Source organism: Mchenga conophoros, linkage group LG6, assembly GCF_057382185.1.
Source record: "Mchenga conophoros isolate Kocher_MC1m ecotype Shallow Benthic linkage group LG6, M_conophoros_male_GT1.1, whole genome shotgun sequence".
Lineage (NCBI taxonomy): Eukaryota > Metazoa > Chordata > Actinopteri > Cichliformes > Cichlidae > Mchenga > Mchenga conophoros.
In genome coordinates, this window is record NC_140531.1 from 25,971,967 (window position 1) to 25,995,136 (window position 23,170).

At 42.6% G+C, this 23,170-nt stretch overlaps 2 protein-coding genes across 9 annotated transcripts in view; both read right to left on the reverse strand.

The window, feature by feature from the left end:
- The window catches only part of rbfox2 (RNA binding fox-1 homolog 2), a 43,390-nt gene extending 32,339 nt beyond the window's left edge, over positions 1-11,051 (reverse strand). For 2 of the 7 annotated variants that reach the window (XR_014892743.1, XR_014892742.1), the window contains exon 1: positions 9,835-11,051. Coding sequence is in view for 5 of the 7 variants with exons in the window: in XM_085277061.1 (XP_085133187.1) it covers positions 9,835-10,086 (252 nt within the window). In the remaining 2 variants the exon portion in view is untranslated. The remainder of the gene's footprint in view (positions 1-9,834) is intronic. The other 5 variants (XM_085277063.1, XM_085277060.1, XM_085277059.1 and 2 more) reach the window with 3 other exon arrangements.
- A 2,370-nt stretch (positions 11,052-13,421) lies between these two features.
- LOC146572723 (uncharacterized) lies at positions 13,422-22,859 on the reverse strand. 2 transcript variants are annotated; one of them, XM_085277066.1, is made up of 18 exons: positions 22,382-22,859; positions 21,872-22,021; positions 21,548-21,666; positions 21,278-21,461; positions 21,005-21,117; positions 19,710-20,916; positions 18,545-18,669; positions 17,180-17,438; positions 16,807-16,934; positions 16,609-16,705; positions 16,367-16,489; positions 15,904-16,076; positions 15,635-15,732; positions 15,316-15,443; positions 14,915-15,095; positions 14,615-14,759; positions 13,847-13,923; positions 13,422-13,467 (listed from the first exon to the last, which is right to left on the reverse strand). In XM_085277066.1, the coding sequence occupies exons 1-17, from the start codon at positions 22,776-22,778 to the stop codon at positions 13,849-13,851; spliced, it is 3,702 nt and encodes a 1,233-aa protein (XP_085133192.1). In that variant the 5' UTR covers positions 22,779-22,859; the 3' UTR covers positions 13,422-13,467; positions 13,847-13,848. The 2 variants fall into 2 exon arrangements, with proteins under 2 accessions (XP_085133192.1, XP_085133191.1); XM_085277065.1 differs by having other exon boundaries at positions 13,422-13,923.
- Between the last annotated feature and the right edge of the window lie 311 nt (positions 22,860-23,170).

Consider the following 23,170-nt stretch of genomic DNA (forward strand, 5'->3'; position numbering starts at 1 on the left):
GCTGCGTGCCGTTTCTGACTCCTAATCAAATTAACTCTGTTCTGTGACACACTCCTGCTATCTCCCAAGTCAGTCTCCTCCAGAGTTTTCCACCCAGTGGATCTTTTGTCTGCTTGCAAAGCCGTGATAACGGGGGCGAGTGAGATCATGCGAGCAGTAGATGAAAGACGGGAGAGAAAGAATGAGTGTCACCGCGGCTCTTAAATCATAAATAGGTCAGGAGTGTCAGCGAGCATGAAGCCCATCGGTGTGAAATGCGATCATGAGCCCTGATGCAATCTCCAACACATCCCTCTCAATGTTCTGGCTGTGCAAAGCAGCGGCGGATACATCAAACATCTGGTGAGTAATTACAGTAACACAAGATGCAGAGGAGACAAAAAAATAATTTGTTTATGGCCAAATATTAAACATAAATCATTCCTCTACTCCCTAAAATAGTTTGTAACTCACTTTATTCACTCTCATAATACCGTGTTCCAGCTTTTATGCTAATGTATTCCATTAAATGGAGGCGCTTTTCACAGCAATTACAACACACTTTGAAGGGAGAAAAAAAACAGATTTGCCTGTCTCTGACTTCATATCACTAGATTAGAAAACAACCCAGCTTCTCCCTCCTCCCTCTGTCCTTCCCCCTCTGATCTTCCTTTCATCTGGAACCAATGTCCCTCGTCTGCTCTGTACCCAGGGGGAACACTTTGCTCTGTGCGCTTCACAGCTTGAGTTCGCCTGATTAATACTGTAGCCATCTAACTCTGGACCCCATGGGGCCGTTTCACTAAAACTAAGCACAACATTTCCAAATGTAAGAGGCTCGGTTGAGGAGGAGGGAGCAGGAAGCGTCTTCGTGATTGAAAAACGCAGCTTGCGCGAGTCTATCTCAGAGCCAAAAATGTACTTAGTGAACTGGCTTTGGGAGGTAGAAGCTCTAAATAATGAATCACCTCTTAGAGGCTTGAATAACATGAATAAAGTATGAACCTTACTTTACGGTGAGGCCAAACTCTAAACACAAAAAAATAAAAAAAAAACACTGAAGGTATGGGGGCGCACGAGATTCATGGAACGGGCACGCTGCGTCACAGTGAGGGTGGCGCTCTCACAGGCAAACATCTGGAAACATATGAGCAGGAAAATAGGGAAGGACTGGAAATTCAACAGGAAATGGGCAGCAAAGAAAAAAGTGGGGGGGGGGGGGGATGGAGGGAGCAAAGACAATGACTCATACACGAGTGGAGTCATGTGCTTAATTTCCTTAAGCAACTCAGCGGGATGAGCGGGGGAGGGGGGCAGTGCACTGGAGTCAGCTCAGGATGAGTGTATCTCAGTGTCACTCAACACCGCGGCCACTTGCACCGAACATGAGAAAATAGAAAACTCTGTACTTCAGGTAGTCAATAAAGGCGCGCTGACTCGTTCCGGGGATGGTAATGACTTTTTTCCTGGGGAGGGGGCTAAAACAACAGAAGAAACTGCAGGGGAAGACCGGGTGAGCAATCACGAGAAAGTAGCAAAATGACCTGAAGTCAACAGATGGCAAAGATGGGGAGGAGGAGAGGGGAGAGAGACCAGCTTGCAGGAGGTGGAGGGGAGACGGGAGCAGTCCTGTAATAATTAAATCTGAAAGGAAGCACAGGATGAGAGGCACAGTTACCTCCAGGTTTCTCCTTCACTCAGCAGAAGTATCCCACTGTACACATGAACCCTGATACCGCTCTTCAAAAAAAATAAATACAGGTGGGGTAGGTGTGTGTGTGATTGTTTAGCACGTGTGGGATGTCTAATTTGGTCACAAGACTCGTGTCTATTCCTATCGCGCCTTGGGACCGCTACTGTTCTGATGAGGAGGAGGAAAATAGGAACTACATTTCACTACTCTGAGAGTCATCCTACCTAACTGCAAAGCAGGGCACTGCATACACTCGAGAGGATGTGAATCCACTTCTTCCACAAAGCACTTATGTGCTAAGCCTCCAAACTGTTGGCCAGAAGATCTAAAGTTTATTTTCCCCTCGGTATACCTCACACAGTAAACCTACACGTGCTTCTTTGAGGGTACGCTGGTTGGAGTCACTGGGGGGGTTTTGGAGGCTGCTTCGACCCTTCTGGCATGAAGATAATCATGAAGCAGCATCAGCTGCTGGATCACATGCTACATAATGAAACCGCTGAACACAATTGTGATTTGGATCCCCCAATTTATTTCAGATCTGATAGAGAGAGAATTAACATTTGTATGTAATTATTTACGGCACCACATAATTGCCCATAATGATTAATCTGCATTATCCCTTCATTCCAGTGAAACCAGAGACCAGTATTGGATTTTTGGAACCAATGTTGATGACATTGTGGCTGCTGGCCCCATTTTTACATTTAATATGTCAGACTTCACTCTAAAAGGCAGTTAAACTCCTGTAAAAGGGTGGAGCCTGATGGGAAGACTGAGTAGCAATAACTGGACCCATACATCATCTCTTTTATGTACTGTATTTAAGAAATATTACACAAAAACTACAAAAAAATCATCACATTTTTCAGCCCTATGCCCCAGATGTAATGCTCAAATGGTTTCCCAATTAATTTACCAAGTGTACCAATAAAAAAAATTAAAAATCAAACTAGAGATGCGCGGATCAACCAGCCAGGGAGCGGAATCGGCTGATATCCAGCGCTCCTGGCTTTGACCGGTGACCGGCCGGTCAGCCTCACATTTGTCTGATTACAAGCTGGTCCGTTTCATGCACGCACAACACACACACTGCGGGGCAGGGAAAAAGTCAAACGTAAACTCACATTCACATGCCAAAATATCATTAGTGTTGAAGCTCCTTACTGTAAGCAAAGACACAAAGTTTGCCAAAGCAAACCAGAAGAAAAGCTACGGCTTACTTTGGCAAGTCTGAATAGATTTGTTCGTAGCAACAAACCTAATCGGGGTCATAAATCACCCTCACTCAACTGAAAATGGACATTTTAAAGAAGCTAGCAAAGGGAAAGTGGCTAAAGCTAAAGCTATCCAGAAGTCAGAGCTAGCCACGAGCCAGCAGCCTCGGTATGAGCAAAAGATCAAAGCAGTTAGGAGGAAAAATATGGAGACAAGAAGAAAAGAGAAAAAGGTTTCATAAATCTGCTTCACCTACTTTTTTTTTTCTCTTTTGGCTAAAGCAGTATTCATTTATTCAGGTAAAGGTGATTCAATCTTCTTCACTTTAACTAACAGGAACTGAGAGAAGACCCAGTAACAATCTGCATGTTGGATTTAAGACGTAATAACTTATTTTATTAAAGAAATGATACTGTTTCTAGCTACTCAGAGAATCACAATTTATTATCTAACACTAAACATTTTATTATTGGTGGTTGAAAGTCATTAATATTCATACTATACACTAGGGCTGAACGATTATGGAAAATAATCTAATTGCGATTTTTTGCCCCAATATTGCGATTGCGATGCGATATGCGATTATTTTTTAAGGTCTTTGTCTTCTGTATTATTAAACAAAGACAAGCAATACATCATATAGTATGGCCAATACTATATTACATTAATTTTAAACTGTTCTTTCCTGGAAGACAGACCTCTGTTATGATGACATGAGGTGATGCATGAATTGATGACTGACATTTTTATTTAACTTCTTCAATCACAACAGTATATTTGAACATACACAATAGTTTATTTTTAGCTTACAAACATCTGAGCATAAAGTGCTGACAAGGAACCCTGGTGTAAACATTAAAATGAAAGTCAGTACAATGTGCAGATTGCAGAAATATACATAAAAAAATCAGTGGCTTTACCACACTCAGTTTTTCGACATCTGTGAACTACTAGACAGTCATTCAATTAAAAAATAATATTAAATAAATAAAACTAATAAATAAAAAATACACACATCTTACTGATCTCTGCAGTCAGTAACATTACACATAAAGTGCAAACATAATAGCAATTGTATAAACACACACACAAACACGCCTTTAAAGTTTAAAGGCGTGAAATTGGACGGTCTAGTTCTGATTAGCGTCACCGCTGTCTCGGTGGAGTTTAATAAACTCGGCCGTCTGCTTCTTGCTATCTAAAATATAACCAGACACTGGTGTAAATTCTCGACTGTCTCATACTTCTGTTTAATAAGTTTTCTGTTTGACGTTTAGTCAGCTGTGTGAAAACCAAGGAGGAACCCACCCGGGGGATTAATAAAGTTTTATTTTATCTAATCTAATAACTTTAATCTCAGCCAAACCGATTTACTCACGAACAAACAAAACACTGAAAAAAGCCCAACAATAACATTTTTAGGTTGTCTAAGTGACTTATATATTACGTTTAACCCGAGCAGCGAAACTCCGCGGTGATCTGAAAATGATGTGCCGGGAGTTGTGCCGTTCTCGGCCGCATCAGTAACCCTCGAGCTCCCGGCTAGCTGTCGAGCTGGTGGGTAGCAGACGCCTCTGAAAACGTCGAAGCACTTTTGCAAATATGGGATATCTTGATAAACCGAGCAGATATTTGATGTTTACACAACTACTTTCTCGCCTGAAAATATGTTAAAAGTTTATTTTGTGACCCAGAAAGATTAGTATGAGTAATTTTAAAACTTAGTAGCGGCCGCCATTGCTGGAAACTGGAGTTTGGCTGGGCCGCGCTATGAATTCTGGGATATGGTAGTAATTTGGACAGCCTTATAATCGCAGTATAATCGCAGCCTTTGCGGTTAGAAAATTGCACTTGATCATGTCGCGATATTATCGCAAATGCGATATATCGTTCAGCCCTACTATACACTATACACTTATATATAATGATTTATTAATAGGGGAGAAAGACCATAATAGCACCGTTTTGTGCAGTTTGCAAATAGAGATTGAAGAGCAATGTTTAAATAAACATCAGTATAACACTACACCCCATCCAAAGCCAGAAATCCTGGTAAATCCCCTAACCGCACAATTTGGTAGCTCAAAAGAATAACTTTTTAGTACTATGGTTAAAAATCACCCCAAGATATTATATTATGCAAAAACTGGGTAATACAAGGCAATAATAGCTCCGTTTTGGGAAATTCTCGAACACTGAGACTGATGTCTACCTTTCAAATAAGCATGAACTGATACACTGTTACACACCATCAACACTAGAAATGCTGTAAAGTCTCCAGACCGAAGTTAATATAAGGATAAGTACACTGTAGCAACATCAAATTTCCCCCCCAAAGCCAAGTCTCAAAACACCGCCGGTCTTCAACATGAATCAGTCGAGAGATTTCTCCTTGCAATTCATCACAGAAAATCAGGGTCCCAAAAACTAAACAAATATTCTCCACCGGCTGCAAGAGAACATTTTTCTTGCTGACATTTTCATACCATTTCAGTGCAGGGGCTGAGATGAAAGTACAGCAGGGTGATCCACCTACATTAACGTCCTAGTCAAGTCATTTGTCCTCAGCGCTGTCGCCCCAGGCAGGACCTTATTAGGTTAGAGAGAGCCCCGGTTCCTACGCAGAGTGACAACAAAACACGGGCCGCTCAGCAGCAGGCCAGATGGATATTGAAGCCGACAAGCTACTCTCGACAATTCCCAAAATCTGACCAGAGCTGAAGATGCAGGGTGCCGTTATGAATCCTCTGTCACCCTGAAAAATGCAGGACTTCCCCGGTGCTGCACTGGAATGCAATACAGACTGATTGTGTGTTGTTGGGTTGGCGGGGAGAGCAGCACGCTCATTTAAAATCGGAGAAGGGCAACGGCAGAGGCAGGAAATCAGTAGCTAATTTCTCTGAACTCATACTGCTGAAAGCACTCAGCTTCTTCTTCCCTTTTTCTTTTTTTTCTTCCTTTCACTGGCTTTATTTGCCCTCGTTAGCTGAGCATTCAGTCATTCACTGCTTGCTGCACCGATTTATAAACGCACTGCTGCTCTGTAGCTACTTTGTAGCTTTGACTCAACAGAGCACTTCCTCCCACTCCACTGTGATGACATCAGAGCCTAATGAGAAAAACAGCAGTGTCAATAACCAAACGGGAAAGATCCCATTATTAGGCCACAGCGGTATAAATTACTTTCTCTCTCTACCGCAACCACACCCCTGTTCTGCTGGCTTCACAGGTCAGAGTTCAACTCTTGCCGTGTCGTCAGCAATAAAGACTTTTTTTAAAAATCAAGAATGGAAAAAAAAATAAGGAAGGGAGACAGCGTGCTTTGCAGGAGCCAGGGTACCAGATGCTGTAACATTTTCCAGTATTTACCCTCCTCCTGAAGATTAGCTTTACAGACGGCCTTCTCTGTGATTTTATAGACGTTTCTTGGAAAGTCAAGCGTCCCGATTTAAGGAACTAAGGAAAACTGAACGTCACCCACCCCAGTTTGCTTCTGAAACCTTAATGGTGTCAGCGGGTAAGAGGTATAAAAATACGTCAGTGTTTTACATACACACACTGAGTCTGGGGGGAGGGGGGTAATTCGTTAAGCATGTGGCACAAAGCACAGTGGAAAAATGGTCTGTACAGATGAGGGTTGTTATTTTTTGTTTTCCCTAAAAGGCCAACGGTAAAAATTTAAACCCAGTGGAGATTTTGGAGTAATAATATAAATCTATGGATGAATTTTCTGCCTTTTACTTTTTTTAATGACATTATTTACTGGTTAATTTTTATAGTCTGCAAAATGTCAGAAAGAAAGTTTATGGTCACATTTCATGTCTTCAAACGTTCAGACTGCACATGTTTAATGAGAAAACATAGAAAAGTGGTGAAACTGCACGTACAGAATGTATGAATATTAAACTTAAGGACCACGTATGCTTTTTCTTATTTTCTGTCATATGTACAGTGTCACAGTGGTGTGCTATCATATTTAACACTCAAAATTTCTAATATTGAAGCTCGGTGCTCTAGTTTCAGACTGCTTTTTTTTTTTTTTCATTTTTTACGTTTGGGTCTGTGTGATGTCAATGACAGGGGATATCTCGAAAACTGCCATCTCAGCTCTTGCTGTGAGAGTACAGAAGCTCCGCCCACTTTTTTTATTTAAGAGGGGCCGCCAATCCAGTCTAAAAGAAATGTGACCTTAAATGCAGAGGAATTAAACCAGCTCGATTCACAGCATGAAGTGATGAGCTAGACCAGGGCTCGGCAACCTGCGGCTCCGGAGCCGCATGCGGCTCTTTAGTCTGTATAGTGCGGCTCCGCGTGGTTTGGGAAAATAAATTTGAAGTATTTAGCTGAAGTGTATTTTATTTATGTTAGATCTTTTTTAATTTGTAGTTCTAAATTGGAAGATTATTGTGATATTGAAATATAAAAATTAAATTATATTCTATTATTTTTTCCATGGCTCAAAATAAGCGCGGAAGCCGGTTAACCCACCGAAACGCCGTGCATTTATCGAGACTTTCAACCCCAGGTAGGCTAATTATGGATCTTCGGATCCACATTATGACAGCAGCTATTCTCAATCGTGAGCTATGTTAAAAACAAACACCGCTCACGCCTCACAGATGACACCTTACAGTCCTGCGTAAAGATGACGTGACTTCGTACAGCCCCGATTTGCAGACGCTGTGCGCAGAGGTTCGGGAGCAGAAGTCCCTTTGTAAACAAACATATGTTCAGCATATCTTTATTGACCACTTCTCACACACGGTTGCTGTACGCATACAGCCGGCTGTAGCTTTTCAGCTCACAACCCGACACATACCAACAACAGCATAGACGGCACAGAGGTTAAGGCGGCGAGGCGCGATTGCGGGTGCCGCTCAGGTACGTCCTCCTAGACCACGCCCCGTCATACACATTAACCAGGTAAAATACATATTTAGGCAGAATTTTGCAAATATCTATTTTTCTTTTTTCAGCAGCATAGTGCTCCAAAATCCCAAAGGCGATATAAGGGTGGCGGCTCACAACAGTTTTTGTTTGCTGGATCATTTTAGTTCAGCTGGGTGTCTTTCCTTTTGTTATGTTTCTTTAAGAGTTCAAAATGTGTTAATTACATAAACAAAATGTAATTTTCTCTGTAGCACTTCATGGATTTCATAAGCAACACACCTTAGTTGTTCACACAAAGCATAAAGGTAAAAAACAATATAGACAGTGTTATCTTGATTTTAGATGTCAAAAAGTATTTGCGGCTCCCAGTGTTTTCTTTTGCGTGGAAACCGGCTCCAAATGGCTCTTTGGGTGTTAAAGGTTGCTGACCCCTGAGCTAGACAAAGGTCCAAAGAAGGATTATTTTAGGACACTTAACGTGGAGTTGGAAATGAATCTAACGGCTGCCCTTCATTTGTTTGACTTCATCAGACCTGCAATGACAGCATTAGAAGAGAAATTCACTTGCTATATAAAAATATAGGGCTGGAAGATGTTTTTAATAACTCGCTAGTGCACTAATAGGAGCATTACACAATGGACTACAGTATATAAGCTTCATCTGGTTTTCACCAATATCTGTGTGACGGCATCCCATAAAATCCAGGGCCTTAAATAAGGATCTCAGGGATCAGTGCGGTTATAATGCCCCCTCCAGTTTGAGATGTGATCCCATTAGCTGGAAACAAAGCCTCTTTGCTGCCAGTGATAGGGCAAATCTGTTCCTGCACCATCTAGGGAAGGAGGGGGTTCTCCTACTCTAATTTCCGGACTGTCCAGCCAGTTCACGTTCAATACGTTTTAGGGGCTGAAGCTATTGATCCGTGCTCTTCTCTCCGACTCTCTCTCACACACACACACTCTTTTCCCTGCACATCTGTTTTTAAGTGCATTACATTTCTAGCCGTGTCTGTCAGCACTCCCTCGACTGACAGCAGGACGACGTTAAAGCCAGCCATTTAGTTTTCCAAACTGGAGCAAACAAGCCACTTCACCTCCATTACTGGAGCTTTCAGCGATGGAGAAATAGCTTTCTGTCTTCCACTGGAGTACTTCACCCTACATAATCCACTTTAATGTTATCCAGAGCATCTTCGGGTCCTCATGTGACGCTCTATTAATAACAATATTTGACCATTTTGGGATCAATGAGGGAAAGGGGGGAAAAAACAACAACAAACTGATTATGCTGACTGCTAGTCCATTTTAGCAGTGGTGCTCATAAAAGCAGGGGTGTTAGGATCCAGGCAATTGGACTGATGAGGTTTAGGCTCCTTGGTAAAATGATCATTGTTTACTCTAGATAGCCTGCAGTCTGCCCCCCCACCAAAAAAAAGGTCAAACAGTCAGATATGGACACTGACTCGTTGTAAAGCAAATGTTGTACACACTTATGCCACATAGGAATGTTTTCTTTCGTGTTTGGTGTAGTAAAATGCTGGATGTGTTTACATTCTTCACCCTCAGCCAGGGCTGTCTGGGTTTTCATAGATGATCTTTGGACAGGTTTTCGAATAACTAACCAGTTAACTATGAACCAGGCCAATACAAACCGGATTACTGCTATTCCCCTTTAAATTAACTGTCTGAGCTTCACCGTAGCATCTATAACAGTCCAGTTAACGCAGTGAGTTACTTTGTTACTAATCCAGCTCCATCTTCAAACAGCATGTAGAGTCATCTACAGCTGTGGTGGCATTTCCTGCACAGCTGGTAATGGGATGAGCAGTCACAGGCCTGTGTGCTGGGCCCTCCGCTACAGCTCTAAACTATCCGCAACTATCACACTGATCACGCATCTGAAACACCGGTAAATCGTGAGATTACATTAACAGCATAGGCCAAATTATTAAGAGAAACCTGGCCTTGCACCACGATTGCGTTTAGCCGTCTTTGCCTTATTGTATTAGGAAAAAGAAAAAAAAGAAAAAAACAAAAAACAATCCTCTCTGTACCTGACCAACCTCGCCCATTCCTCCTGTGCCGTCGATGCGGGGACGCTTGCACTCAGCGCCGGTCGAGTCCACCAGAGCCGCCGCTGTCTGTCCGTCGGGCTCCGGGTCTCCTCGCTTCATGCCGCGAACAGCTGCAGGAGCGCCACCGGGGTTGGGATGCACCCCGGCCATGGGGTCCAGCTCTCTATCCCGGTCTATGAGACCCCGGGATACAGGCAGCATGATGGATGCAACGTCGGTCGACATTAACATTTAAAAATCTTTTGTTCCCTCTCTTCAGCTAAACGGGGCTAAAATAACCTAATCTAGTGCACCTCTGTGCTTAAATCGGCGGAGGGATTAAAACAGTCTTTTAATAATCCAAGTAGCTTTCACTGTATTTTGGGCCTTTGTATGATTCCCCCCCAGTGAGTTGATGTATCTGGAAATGTTTTGGCTGCCTGGCTTAAAAAATGTCACTTGAAAAAAAAAAAATATATATATATATATAAAAGGAAATCTCACACAAGCACCGTTTTCCCTGTTATTTCATAACAGAGTCCCCTGTAATGCGAGCAGCTCTGTCGGGCTAATTTGCAGCTGTGTAGCCCCTGTCTGCTGACCGTGTATGTATTTACTGCGGGGATGCCTAAGAGGCCTACGTTATTTCAGATCATAACAAGCCAATTAAACAAACACCGATCAAAACAATGGCTCCTGAGCTTAGCCTACTGCCTAGTTTCCATTTGCTCCCCCCTCTCTTTCTCTCTCTCTCTTTTTTAACCCCACTCCAGGAGAGCTGTGTGTTTTTTAAGAGCACAACATCAATACCCTACCGCAACCTCAAGATGAAAAAAACCCTCAACATGTCTTCCCCGTCGCCCTTTTTCCTCCCTGTTAGCCACAGACTTTTACCACAGAGCAGAGGTTCACTGAAAGTCAATCCTCCTCAGGAGCTCTCTCTTCCCATGTTAGTCCGCAAGTCTGCGCTTAAAGAAAAGACGGCTTCTTCCCTCCCCCCAAAAAAAACAAAAACAATAAAGCCAACCAACCAACCGAAGGACGGACAGGCGGACGGACGGACGCCGGGGCTGCAGCGTTTCCTTCTCCCTCTCTTTCTCTCGCTTATTATTTTCTTTCCGCTCTCCGCTTTCCCGGTGTGTTCATGTAGCGTGTGTGTTACAGAAAGGAAACTGTCCTCCCTCCCTCCTTTCCACCCTCCTCCTACTCTCTTGGTGTAGTCATTCCCCTCCTCCTATCTTCCGCTCTTGCCTTTGAACGCAGAGGCAGGCAGCCATGCAGCCTACAAAATACACGCAGTGTGCCGCAGTGCTTCCATACATTTCACCGAGGGGGAGGTGTGTGTGTGAGAGAGAGAAGGGGCGACACGCACTACAATTCAACCCCTCTCCCCAAAAAATAAAACTGTAACTGTAAGCTGCTTTTACTATTCACATTTTTGTTTGTGCGCAGTTCTTCAAAATAAAAGTTTTTGCTCTTTAATGTTGGCCACATTACATGGCTGAATATTGAAAGGGGTGGGCTGCTCGGGAAGATTTCATGCCTAACTCATTACACAACCGATACGCAGGCCAAGGTCTTCACACAAGCCCAGCTGTGAGTCATGCAGCATGGAGTACCTTATGTTCCTCTGGCATTTTTATTGCTTGGATGACACCCAGTGGTCAAAGGGTACCATGGGAAAGGAGCACTTCAAAGGGGAACTGTTGTAGCGATTTAAAATACAAACAAGAGCAGACTTGCAGAGGTTTATTACATGTGTTGGTTCAGCACAATCTCCAGTCGCTTGACCTGAATAGTCCCAGTTTAATTTATTTTGGAAAAAAAAACCTTTTGCAGGAGCCATGACTCCTCCCACTCTACCTTGCAAACATTCTCGTTTTCCCTCCCCAACTCTGATAACTGGATATTTCGGGATATACACTTATAATCACAGTTGAGTGACTTCTGCACAATAAAGTCTCCCTTGCACATTACCGCAATGCACAGGTTTAGCATTTTAATCATTAAGAATATGCAACGGTTGTTTTTGGATCTCATGCTTTATAGCCTTTATGCCACACAGACAGCTGCAGCCTTACATTTATCATTTTCACATGTGGATTCTCAGAGTTAGTTTCTATGCAAAAATAATAAAATTCAAGCTTAATAGTAAAGTAGACAACTGCCCAAGGACACCAAGAGCCAGGGGTTTACTGTGAGTTGCACCTAAAAGGGTCTTTTAGGTGATTTGTGCCTTATTAAATAAACTCGAAGCTCAGCCCTTATTAGTGGGGCGACATTGGAGCATCTGTGGCTGAGGTGGTAATGATGGATTGATCCACAGCTCCTCTAGTCTGCATGTCAGTGTATATCTGAGCAGGTTACTGAACCAAGCTGGCCCTAATGCATCCATCGGCACATGTGTGAATGCTAGACAAAGTGTTAAGACCAGGGATGTCAAACTCATTTACATTGCAGGCTAATCTTATGTGGGTCAGACCAGTGAAACACCCCTTTCTTTGAGTGTACAGAAACTAAAATATACAATCTCCAAGACAGTTAGTATAAGGAAAATAATTTAAATTAACAGGATGTCTCAGTTTTTCCTACATGATAAAGAAGTGCAGCTGTAGTAGAAGAAGAGTTCTGCTGACAGATTTACATACAATTTTTAGCTTAGAAATGTACCAAAAATCAAGAAATTATCAGGGTGTAGGGAAGGTCTACATACAAAAAAAACAACCTGTAATGCTTTGTCCAAAATAGAAGTCCACCACTACATTCTCCAAAGTTGTCCAGTGGGCCAGATTGGAGGCTTTGCCAGTCCAATTCTTGCCATTGGGTCTCATTTGTGACACCTCTTTCAGGGAGGGAGGGAGGAGGGGGGGGGGGGGTGTTGTACTAAGTACTCAAATTGAGTTGGGAAGTGCCATCAGAAGGTTTCCCCTGGCATACATGGTGGCTTTTTTGTAGAATGTGTTCAGTCACAGTTGTATTACTACTTGAAGCTGCATAATAATCATGAATAACATTCACATTCAAACTGTGGAACGAGCTTCCTTTAGAGATTAGACAGGCCAGTTCTTTATCCGTTTTTAAGTCACTCTTGAAAACCCACCTCTTTACCCTGGCCTTTGACACCGTGAGATGTTGGTTTTTATTTTAGTTGATTCGATGCCGTTTTATCTTGTTTTTGTTTTAATATAGGGCTGTTTTAATTTTGTGTTTTATTTATTTTGGTTTTTTCTGTTATTCTATTGTTTTAACTTCTTTTCTGTACAGCACTTTGTTCCTGTGCTGGGTATTTTAAAGTGCTTTATAAATAAAATTGGATGCTGTGTAATGAGGTCAAGCATGTCATTTCTGTCCATGCTGAGGTTTCTACCTCATTCTTCGTGCATAGCCTCCAGTCATCCTGCTCTAAACATGCACATAGACTGAGCCCATGTGGGCTCAGTCTACTCCACAATGATAGCATGTCCACACAAAGTTGCCTCCCACTTTTTTTGATGTACTGCCACTTCCTACTGTAAAAGCTAATGGCTGTCAGTTTAAAATAAAAAAAATAAATAAATAAATTAAAAAAAATAAAAAAAACCCACACATGCTACTTGAGAGCTTTTATTGGTAGTTACGAGTGATGGCTGAGGCCTGAAAAAGGGGAAAAAAAAAAAAAAAAAAAAAAAAAGGCAAAGAAATTGTTAAGAAATTAACTTTGAAGTATATAAACAAGACGTAAACACAGCTGTTTTACTAGTCAGACAATCATCTTGGCTAATTTCATGCATTTACTGTGGTGTAACTGAAAAAACAGGAAATGGCTCCGTCTGAATTAATAATTCAAAACTGTCCTCATTACTAAAACATTGTCCTGCTGTCATATGGAACTGTAGCTACTACTGGCTCTCTGGCTGTTCTCGGAGAGTAGGCGGCTTGTGAAGGAGTTCATTCATGGCAGTTTTGTTGCGATCCACCCGAGTTCACAAGAGTGTGCTGGGTGATTTGAGGACAGAGCGCTAATTATCCTCACCGTCACTGGCCAAAGCATCCTTCAACACAAGGACCATCACGTGGCGAGCAGATTTCAGTCGAACACATGAAGTAGATCTGAGAGGGAAGAAAAGTAGAGCAGGATTTAATGTTGTGTCCAGTCTCCAGAGTGTGCAGCGTAATATTACAAACAGCTGCTGGCAATTGAGATGGGGCCAGAATTTGCAGCTTACAAAATGGCTCCTCCACATCTCATTAGGAATGCTGCCTAAGAGATTTAGAGATATAGCCACAAATTGTCTTCAGACAACACGTTTCCACTAGATGAAAAGATAACTCATCTGAACTGGCACTAATAGAGAGTTTAACAAGCACACATTTGTTCACATTTTAACCAAATTAAGACAGGAAGCCTGGATACTGTACTGTGCAAGAGTCCCGAGTCACCCCTCATGTCTTTACAGTTTCCTTGCAAGGAGTCACACTTGTAATTTTTAACATGTGTTAAAACAGTTTATACCCAATAAGTGTATCCAGAACAAATGTTGTACATGTATACATGTCAACTGTTATGTCACAGGACATTATGAAATCATGTTTATCATTTCAAGTTTGATTTTAACATGCAGGTCTGTCTCTGTAAGCTTTGAGCTAACAGAAAGGTGTATTTTTGCAAAGCCATGGCATCAAAAAAAAAAGTCATATCCCAATTTAACAAACAATCCTATGTCTACAGAAGTATTTACATGCCTATAGAGTAGCCCAAAACCATTATATGCAGAACTCAAGTGGCTGTGTTCCTGCTTACCTCTTCATCCAGATCCTTAAACTCACCATCAGGAAGGAACTGGAATGTTGTGATGGTGAAGCGGCGGGTCTGAGCATCAGGAGAAAGTGGCTGAGGATGCGATGGAACAGCCTGTGGCGGTGCTGGGTCCAAAGGGTTGGGACATCTGTGGAATAGATGAGAGCCAATGTGATAACACGTTTTACTTTCCATGTAAAAATCAAATATTTGTGAGAAGTTTTGATACTCCTACGGACCTCTCCTCCTCCTACGAGCTCAGTTTTTTCCCCTCCTATGTTCTTTTCACATTTTTAAACCTACCCATTGTACAGCAGCACCCACACAGCTTTTCCAGAGCGGGGGTAGGCCACGCAGAAGTGTACCAGCAGAACTAAAGTGGGATCTGGAGAGTTGAGGAGCCGCACTTCCAGATTGAGAGGCTTCCCCAGCATCATCTTCAAGGGCTGGTGATACTGTGGGTAGTACCTTTTGTACTGGTCATCTGCCGTGTAGGTATATAGGAATAGCATTTCACTCTTTCATAAGCAAGCACAAGATCTCAAAGCTGAACTGGATGCAGTTTAAGATATTCATACACTGCCTAAATATTTAATTTCCCAACAATTGTTTGTTATTCAATTATTTTTCCAATCCATCCCAACCAGTGTTGAATGGTTATTTGATATTAAAAAGCATTTTGTCTTGAAATTAGTACAATTTACCTTCAGCAATCCTTAGCTGAACTCCAAATGCCCCATAGGACTGAATTTCAGGACCGAGGGTGGGAGTTTTAACTATGTAGCTCACAGTCAGAACTGTTCCTGGCATGTACCTGCACTCCACCAGCAGCCTGAGAATTAAGACAGAAGATGTGATAAATAATATCTAGACAGTTTAATCATTTGTCATTTCTTCATCTTTGTTGCATGTTATTCATCCACCAAACTGTCCATCATGGAGTTATTCACTCCATCCTTCAGTGACATGACCGAAGCTTTCTGTGAACACTGTGGGCATATTAAAGGTAAATATGGGTCTGACCTGACAGGAGAATCTCTTGTGATAGTGCCATAGTTGAGGCTGATTGCCTGAACCATGTTGATGACTTCTACCATATAGACAACAGTTTCCCCCAACATCTGTTAGGACGGGGAAAAGAAATTTCTTAATGCAAACCAAAGGAATCATGGAATACAACTGGACTTTTCATTATTTTCCCCAATTAGCTATAGACTCATTAAATCAGCACTCTAGTAACTATAGGAAACACTAAATATTAGAAGTAAATTTGTGCACTGGTCAAATCTCACCACTCTGCGTGTCCCACAGCCATCCATCGGGATCTTAAACAAGGCGTAGTCAGAAGTCACTTTCTGAGGTCTGCAGGTGAAGTTGCCGGCAGCGACAAGCAGGGCAGGGGAAAGAGGGGGCTCCGTGATGGAGGCAGGCACAGAGAAGACAAAGTGGCGGTCAATAGTGCACTCTGGAGGGGGATGCAGAAAGACAAACACAGATACACATGCACAGTTATGTAAAGGTCAGATGAACCAAAGGTCAGAAATCTCAGGAGGCAATTGATAATGAGACCCAAGGTATCTTATACCCTTTTCACATTTTGTGTCACTGCCAGCTTGAATCATGCTGCGCTGGCCCTGAATATCCCTCTTCACACATCCAGCAGCTGTAGCGCTTACATTTCTGCACCCAAAACATCTCAAATGTACTCAGCTAAGTGGTGTGAAAAAGCCAGTGGGGACGCAGACTGCAGCTCACCATCCATGGGGTAGTAGCAGGCAGGGGGGTGCTTGTTGAAGCAGCAGCCCATGGAGAGGCACTGTGTCTGGGATAGAGAGCTGGATCCACAGGGGAGACGCTGTTCGTGAGGAAGGTTGCACTCTGAGGGACAGCACGACAAATGTCAGCCACACAGTTAAAATAACTCTGAATGGCCAGGAGAAAACAACCTTTGGCAAATTGAACAGCCTTTCAGAGGAGTAAATATTAAGTCTATCTACCTTGCCTGGGCCCCGAGATGGTAACCGGACAGGAAAACTGAGACTCCTTTTTGCCATTTAGTGTCATGTAGATGACAGTGATGATGTATAGTGTACCCTTTTAGAGAAAAATGTTTATACCAGAGTTAATAGGCACATAAAATAGTCAATTATACAAAAAGGTCATATGCTCAGTGTGAAATCCAAGTCAATACTTGCCTGCACACTCATGTGGCAGCGTGAGTGCAACTGTAGATTCAAATGGATTTTACCATCTTTGCCTTTGCTTGCAGAGTACCCACATTGCTTTGGGGCATCCTTGAGGTTCATCTGGTTCCCCTTGATGTCTGAAAAATACATTTGGAAACGCACAACAAGTTATTTTTGTGTGCACTTTAAAGCGGCACAATTATAGATCTCAGCAGGCGTAAGGGGCTCCGTTTAAGCACTCCCCAGTCAAAATAAAGACCAAGTCTGCCACTCCCACTCACAGTAAACCAAAGCCCCTGAACTATGTAGTAGTCAACTCATGCAGAGATGATGGCAAACATATGCACCTGGAACGCATACACCACCACACAGACGCACACACCTTTAACAACTATTTCTGAAATGGGACCAAAGGGGAGCTCCACAGTCATCTCATGAGAAGAGCAGAAGATTTTAGGCTTTGGAACAGCAGACGGGCCGATCCCATCCTTGGTGGTGCTTGGTGGGGTTGGTGTGGGTAGTGGGGCATCTGTAGCAAGATTGTCAGAGGGGCTTTGAAATGGGCACTCCAGGTCCACAGTCCTGTACTGCGCCATGGAGAAGTCCCAAAACCGTAGAGGTAAGGAAATGGTCGTGGGAGTCTACAGCAAGAGAAATCAAAATCAATAAGAGCAACCACGCATGGTTTCAAGCGCCTGTATTCAAAAATAAAGTCTGCCAGTGGAGGTCACAAAACAGTTCAGCAGTTGGGTTGCAGAGAACATATTTAATTTAAAAAAAAAAAAAAAAACTCCACCCAACACAGATGCATGCAGAACCAGTGCTGCATAGTCCATATGGGATTAATCATAAATATGCGCTGCTGACTAGGAAGAACTGCCCGGCTGTGTTCTATATGCAAGCAGGACTTGCTGTAGTGACAACACAAATGGTGCAAACTGCCATCATCAGCAATTCAAAATAGCTTTATATCTTGCCATGTTGCTGTAGAGGACTGCAGTTCATCTGTGCATTTGTTCCCCCCATCCATTTATTCATAGAGTAATGAAAATTTAACAGACAAAAGAAAAATGGAAAGCAACCAGGCAACAGACTCAGAAATTAACAGTTTAACCAACACTTGAATAATTTTCCTGTCAGTCTGTCATTGTGATACCACTCAGTATCACAGTACTCAAGGATTCCCTTTGAGCTGCCTTGTTTTAAATGCATGTGCCATTTTATCCTGCATATCCAAAACAATCGTCCACAAGAACAAAACCACTGACAGGTGAAGGAAACATCGATCGTTGATCATGTCATTACAATGCTGTGTTCTCTTTAACCTGCTGGAACCTGGCATCCTTTTGGCTCATTAGTATGACAACACCCACCTAAACACCATTACAATCTGAGTAGATAGAGGTCAGGTGTCAATGCCATAACAAGTCAGAACTGCTTTGATGGATAAATTGAACCTACACAAAATTTCAGGAGGTGGTTCTAAAGTTGTGTCTGACCGATGTTGACGTCTCATTCCAATTCAATGACTACACGCCTGAAGTTGGACATTGCATCATCAGCAACATTACGCGATTAAAAGACATACAACAGCTGCCTTATTTTCCAAGTTAGACATTTTCAATAATGCACACAGTTGGCATTTTGGGAATCAGTGTGCTATGCTCCCATTACAAAACACACAAAGCAACAATGCAAAAAAACCCCACAACAAACAAAAATGACAGACTAAACGCACTGATCCCACCTGTAAGTAGCTGTGGCAGGCAGGCAGAGGAGAGTGGAGAATTACCCCAAAGCCCTCAGTCATCTGTAGCATGTACCCACAGAATGGAGCCACACTGGAGACGAAAGTCCAGATGTTTGTTTGGTCTGGAGTAGGAACCAATATTAGTTAGATAACTGCAGATTACATACATTTTTCATCTTGAAAGTAAAACCTGATTCAAACATACTGACAGTGTTTCTAAGCTCATCTGGGAAAAGCTACGTTATTTCAGACGTAAATGCACGCTTATTTTAAGACCATGGTTTTCTCCAATGTCTCTGGTGACAAAAATAAACAAACCAGCTTGTTCTTTCTGAAAGTCAGATTCTAAATTCTTACCTTACTATAACTGATTAATTATGAATGCAACAATAAAAACATACGGAAGCTAAACAAACAATGTTTCACCGTGTTTGAAAGGTTTAAATGTTAAAACATTTAAACAGGTCAGAGCCTGGTTAGAAATTAATTTCCACAGGAAATTATACTTGAGTCAGTGCGCCCCTGCCTCCACAAAAAGTGATGAAGACAAATTGTGTCGAACCTTCCACTAGAAAAAACTAAATCTTTGAGGGAAAAAATTAATAAATTCTTTAAAGCCATTGTAGGTTTCATCTTTGGTACATAAGTTTTAGTAAGTTTGAGACTTCTACATGGTAAATGACCTGTATTTGTATAGCGCTTTACACTACATTTAGTCACACACACACACACACACACACACGATGGCAAGCTACATTGTAGCCACAGCTGCCCTGGGGCGCACTGACAGAGGCGAGGCTGCCGGACACTGGCGCCACCGGGCCCTCTGACCACCACCATGGGATACATCACTGGGTTTTTTTTCCCCTTAAGTAATTGCACAATTTGTATGTCTAATGCAGCAAACATGACACCTAGTTAAATACTTATTAGTTATGAGTTAGAGTTATGGTTTAAAAAATAAAATAAACATACATGTCAAATATTAAGTATATTTTGCTGTGATTTCTTCAGCAGCACCTCAAATCACAAATATACCTGACTAAGGATTTCTTCTTTAACCGAGGCAGCTGGCAGTAAAATAATATAAAGTGTCACAGCTAGTCTGTTTATCTAACTACTTGCCAACACAAAGAGCTCTTATGTTTGGACAAACACCAACCTTTGACCTGTATAGAGTCTGGGTGAGTAAAAGGCAAGAAAGCAACCATCCTCCCAGTCATACACTGGAGATTAGGAGTCCATGGAGAGGGCCCAGCTGGGGTTGTAGAGCTTGTGGTGGGGGGAGTAGTAGTGGTGGTGGAAGGCTTTGGTGTCGTCACAGGTGGTTGAATCTCTGGATACCGAGGCAGAGGGGGGTGGGGTGGAATGTAGTGTGGTGGGTAGAGAGTATGATAAACATGGTAAGGATAAGAGCTACATATTGTGTGACTGTAAGGCAGACAGATCTCTTGTGGAACTGGTTTCTGAGGTTCCTCATTGGCAGGTGTTGGAGATTCAGCTGGTTGTAGGTAAAACAGATTTGAGAGAAAGTTGTAACCCCTGGTTTTAATAGGGTCAAGTGGAGCAGCAGAAGGTTTTTGGTAGGACACTGGCCAATAACCATAATAGGAGCTGTAAGAAGAAGCTGGAGGACCTATAGGCTGTTTAGACTGAGATGGAGGAGGATATTGTGGACCAGGAGGCAGAGGAACAGGTGGCTGGTTTACTGGTTCAGGATAGTAAGGCATCTGAAGATAGTACTGAGGGTAAAGAGGATGTGATGGAGGTTTGGCTGGTTTTGTAAGTGGAGGAACAGTAGTAGTGGTGGTTTGAGGTGGTGTGGTTGTAGCTGGTGTCACTGTTGGGTAGTAGAATGACATATGGGAGTAATCAAATAGATACTGAGGAGGTAAATTAGGCACTTGATGTGGAGACTGTCCATTTTCAAGTGGACGAGGATTGGGATCAGGCCTGGCCAGCACCATGACTGGAGAACGGTAGTGAGAAGGTGGATATTTCAAGGAGCCAAAAGAATAAGGTGACTTCCCAGGAAAATTGGGCTGGTAACCGGGAGGACTGTCACCAGTGGGCTGAGGTGGCTCTTTGGCTTGTGGCCCAGGAGGGTAGAGCTGGAGGAACTGGGGCAGCTGGGGGAACTGGAGACCAGGATAGCTGTAGTCAGGATAGCCCGGAAATTTTCCGTGTTCTGGGGTTGGAGGTGGAGGAGGGGAAGGTCCAACGGGATCTGGGATGTTGGGATACTGAGGGTTGTCGGGAGACAAAGGTGGAGACCAAGGTGTAGAGGGTGCATAGGGGAACCAAGAAGTGACTGGGCAGGAGAGAATGTATTCATTATCACCAAATACAAGCTCAAGCTGGAGACCATCCTGTGGGGGGGGAAAAAATTAAAAGAAGTGTTGCAGATATTATTGCAAGCAAACAGTCTGGTAATCCAGTTAAAATAGGAAAACTTACTCTACTGGTGAAACAAGGAGCACTGGAGTAGATGAACAAAGTATGCTCCTCAGACTGGGAGTCTATATAGTACGCACACTGTTCAGATACAAATGGATGCAAAGCTCCATTCACTGCAAGACATTGAACATACTTTTGTTTTTGTTTTTTTACTCAATTGACAATGAAAACCACCAGTGTTTAAAAATTGCATAAATTTCCACTATTCTTCAAGACCAGAAGCATTAAGCTATCTCCTAACTTTACATAAAATACACACACAAAACAAAAAACCTTTCACTCCCAATGCAGGTATATCCTTCTCCTGTGCATGTATCTGCACTGCCATGCCAAAGGAGGAGCAGAAGACTGAGGGTGGTGAAAGAGGGAACAAGGGTGTAGGAGTGGATATCCGAATTGGGCAGGAGAGCTTCAGCGGGGTGCCCCACCACAGCAGGGGCAGCATGTAACTGTTATTCTGACAGAAAGCAGCACGACAAAGTCAGGGGCAGTTAACACAGACCACGAGAGACGATGATGGGCGTCAAACGCTGCTGCTGGTACCTCCTGGGTGATGTAACAGGCGTCGTATGGCACCATCATCTCAAGGTCACTCCACGATGTCCTCAGAGTGTAACCACAGTATGGAGGCAACTGAAACACCGAGATCGGAGAGGTTCCCACTGTAGAAACAAAAAGTGTAAAGAACTGGGGGGGGGGTTGTTTTTTTAATTTCTTATATATTGAAATCACATGTGGTGAGCCCTCCCTCTGAATATAATGGTATAATGGCACAAAAAGTAAAATAAAATAAATAAAAAGAAGTACCCCAAAACAAAAAAAAAAAACAGAACACACAAGACATGTCTTCCAACACCACAAACTTACCTCTGTCCACTGACAGGTGTGTAAATCCTTGACCGGAGGCAGTGAAGACCATGACATCATCATCACACTCCACCAGAGGACTCATAGCCTGCCACTCAGAAAAATGTGTACTGGACTCAGAGGATAGGCCCAAAACCTCCCCCTGAAAACCTAGAGGATTAAAAAGCCAAATACACATCAAAGATGTAGTTCTTGTCTTTAAATTACCCACCCAGTTTGGCATAGCAGTCATTAGATGTGCTGGGTATTGTTTGTTAATGATAGAAATGTGTAGCAGAAGCAGAAGTGACTGTTTTATCCTTCATGCTGGCTGCGCCCTACATTTCCCAGAATGCAAGTCGCTCACAGTTTAGTTTTCAGGTGTGCTGCAGCTATATGGGTATCCTTACTATACCCGACCCAAACTGACTCAAAGGAATTCCTACTGAAGCAACTAAAGGCTTAATAAACGCCAGCCTTTACTCACCACATAAACCACCTGTGAATAACATATGAGAGTTTGAGGTTAACCTGTAAAATCTGCTTGATGTCCATGTACAGACTCTGGAGTCGAGGACTTTGGTTTCACGCTAACATTCCCAATATTCCAAGACAAACTCTCGGGCACAAATTTGACGTCTGACTTCTTAAGGTCTTGTGCACCAAGATGTGGGTGTGGCTCTCCAGATCCAGGCTGAAGTTGAAGCTTGTGAAGTCTCTGTTCGTTAGATTCGCGCAGATCACCATATCCTGTCCCGGTGTGCTGTCCAGCTGGAGTTTTGTCCTGTTTAATCCTCTCCCCTTCTGTAGCTGTAAAACCATCCTCCCACTGTCCTAAACTTACTGAACAACACAGCTGAAACACGTAAAAATAAACAGTTGCCACAAATAAAAATATACTTTTTCCTCTTTTCTGTTTGCAAGACATCGCCGGAATGGACGCTTCTTGCCCGCGTGCGCGCAGAGGGCCTCACCTGAACGCGAAGGTGATCAATTAAGTCATCAAGCACGAGCCAATTAAAAAGCCTGCACAGAGAGAGAGCGAGAGAGGCTGTCGAGCGAAAGGCTTGATGGGAAATTTGATAACGTTAGCACCAGAATGAATATGTTTGCAAGTCTTTGGGTGAGTCTGGCTGTTATTGTTTTAAGGTTATATTATATGGTCCATCAGTTTTAGTATGTTAGGTAATTTTTAACGTCATTTCTAACAATTCCTGAAACTCAAAGACATCAGAACATTTTGGAAGCTCAGTATTTTGTAATTTTTTTATGAAATTAAATACAAACTTAAAATATTACCTAATTATCAAAGTAGTTGAT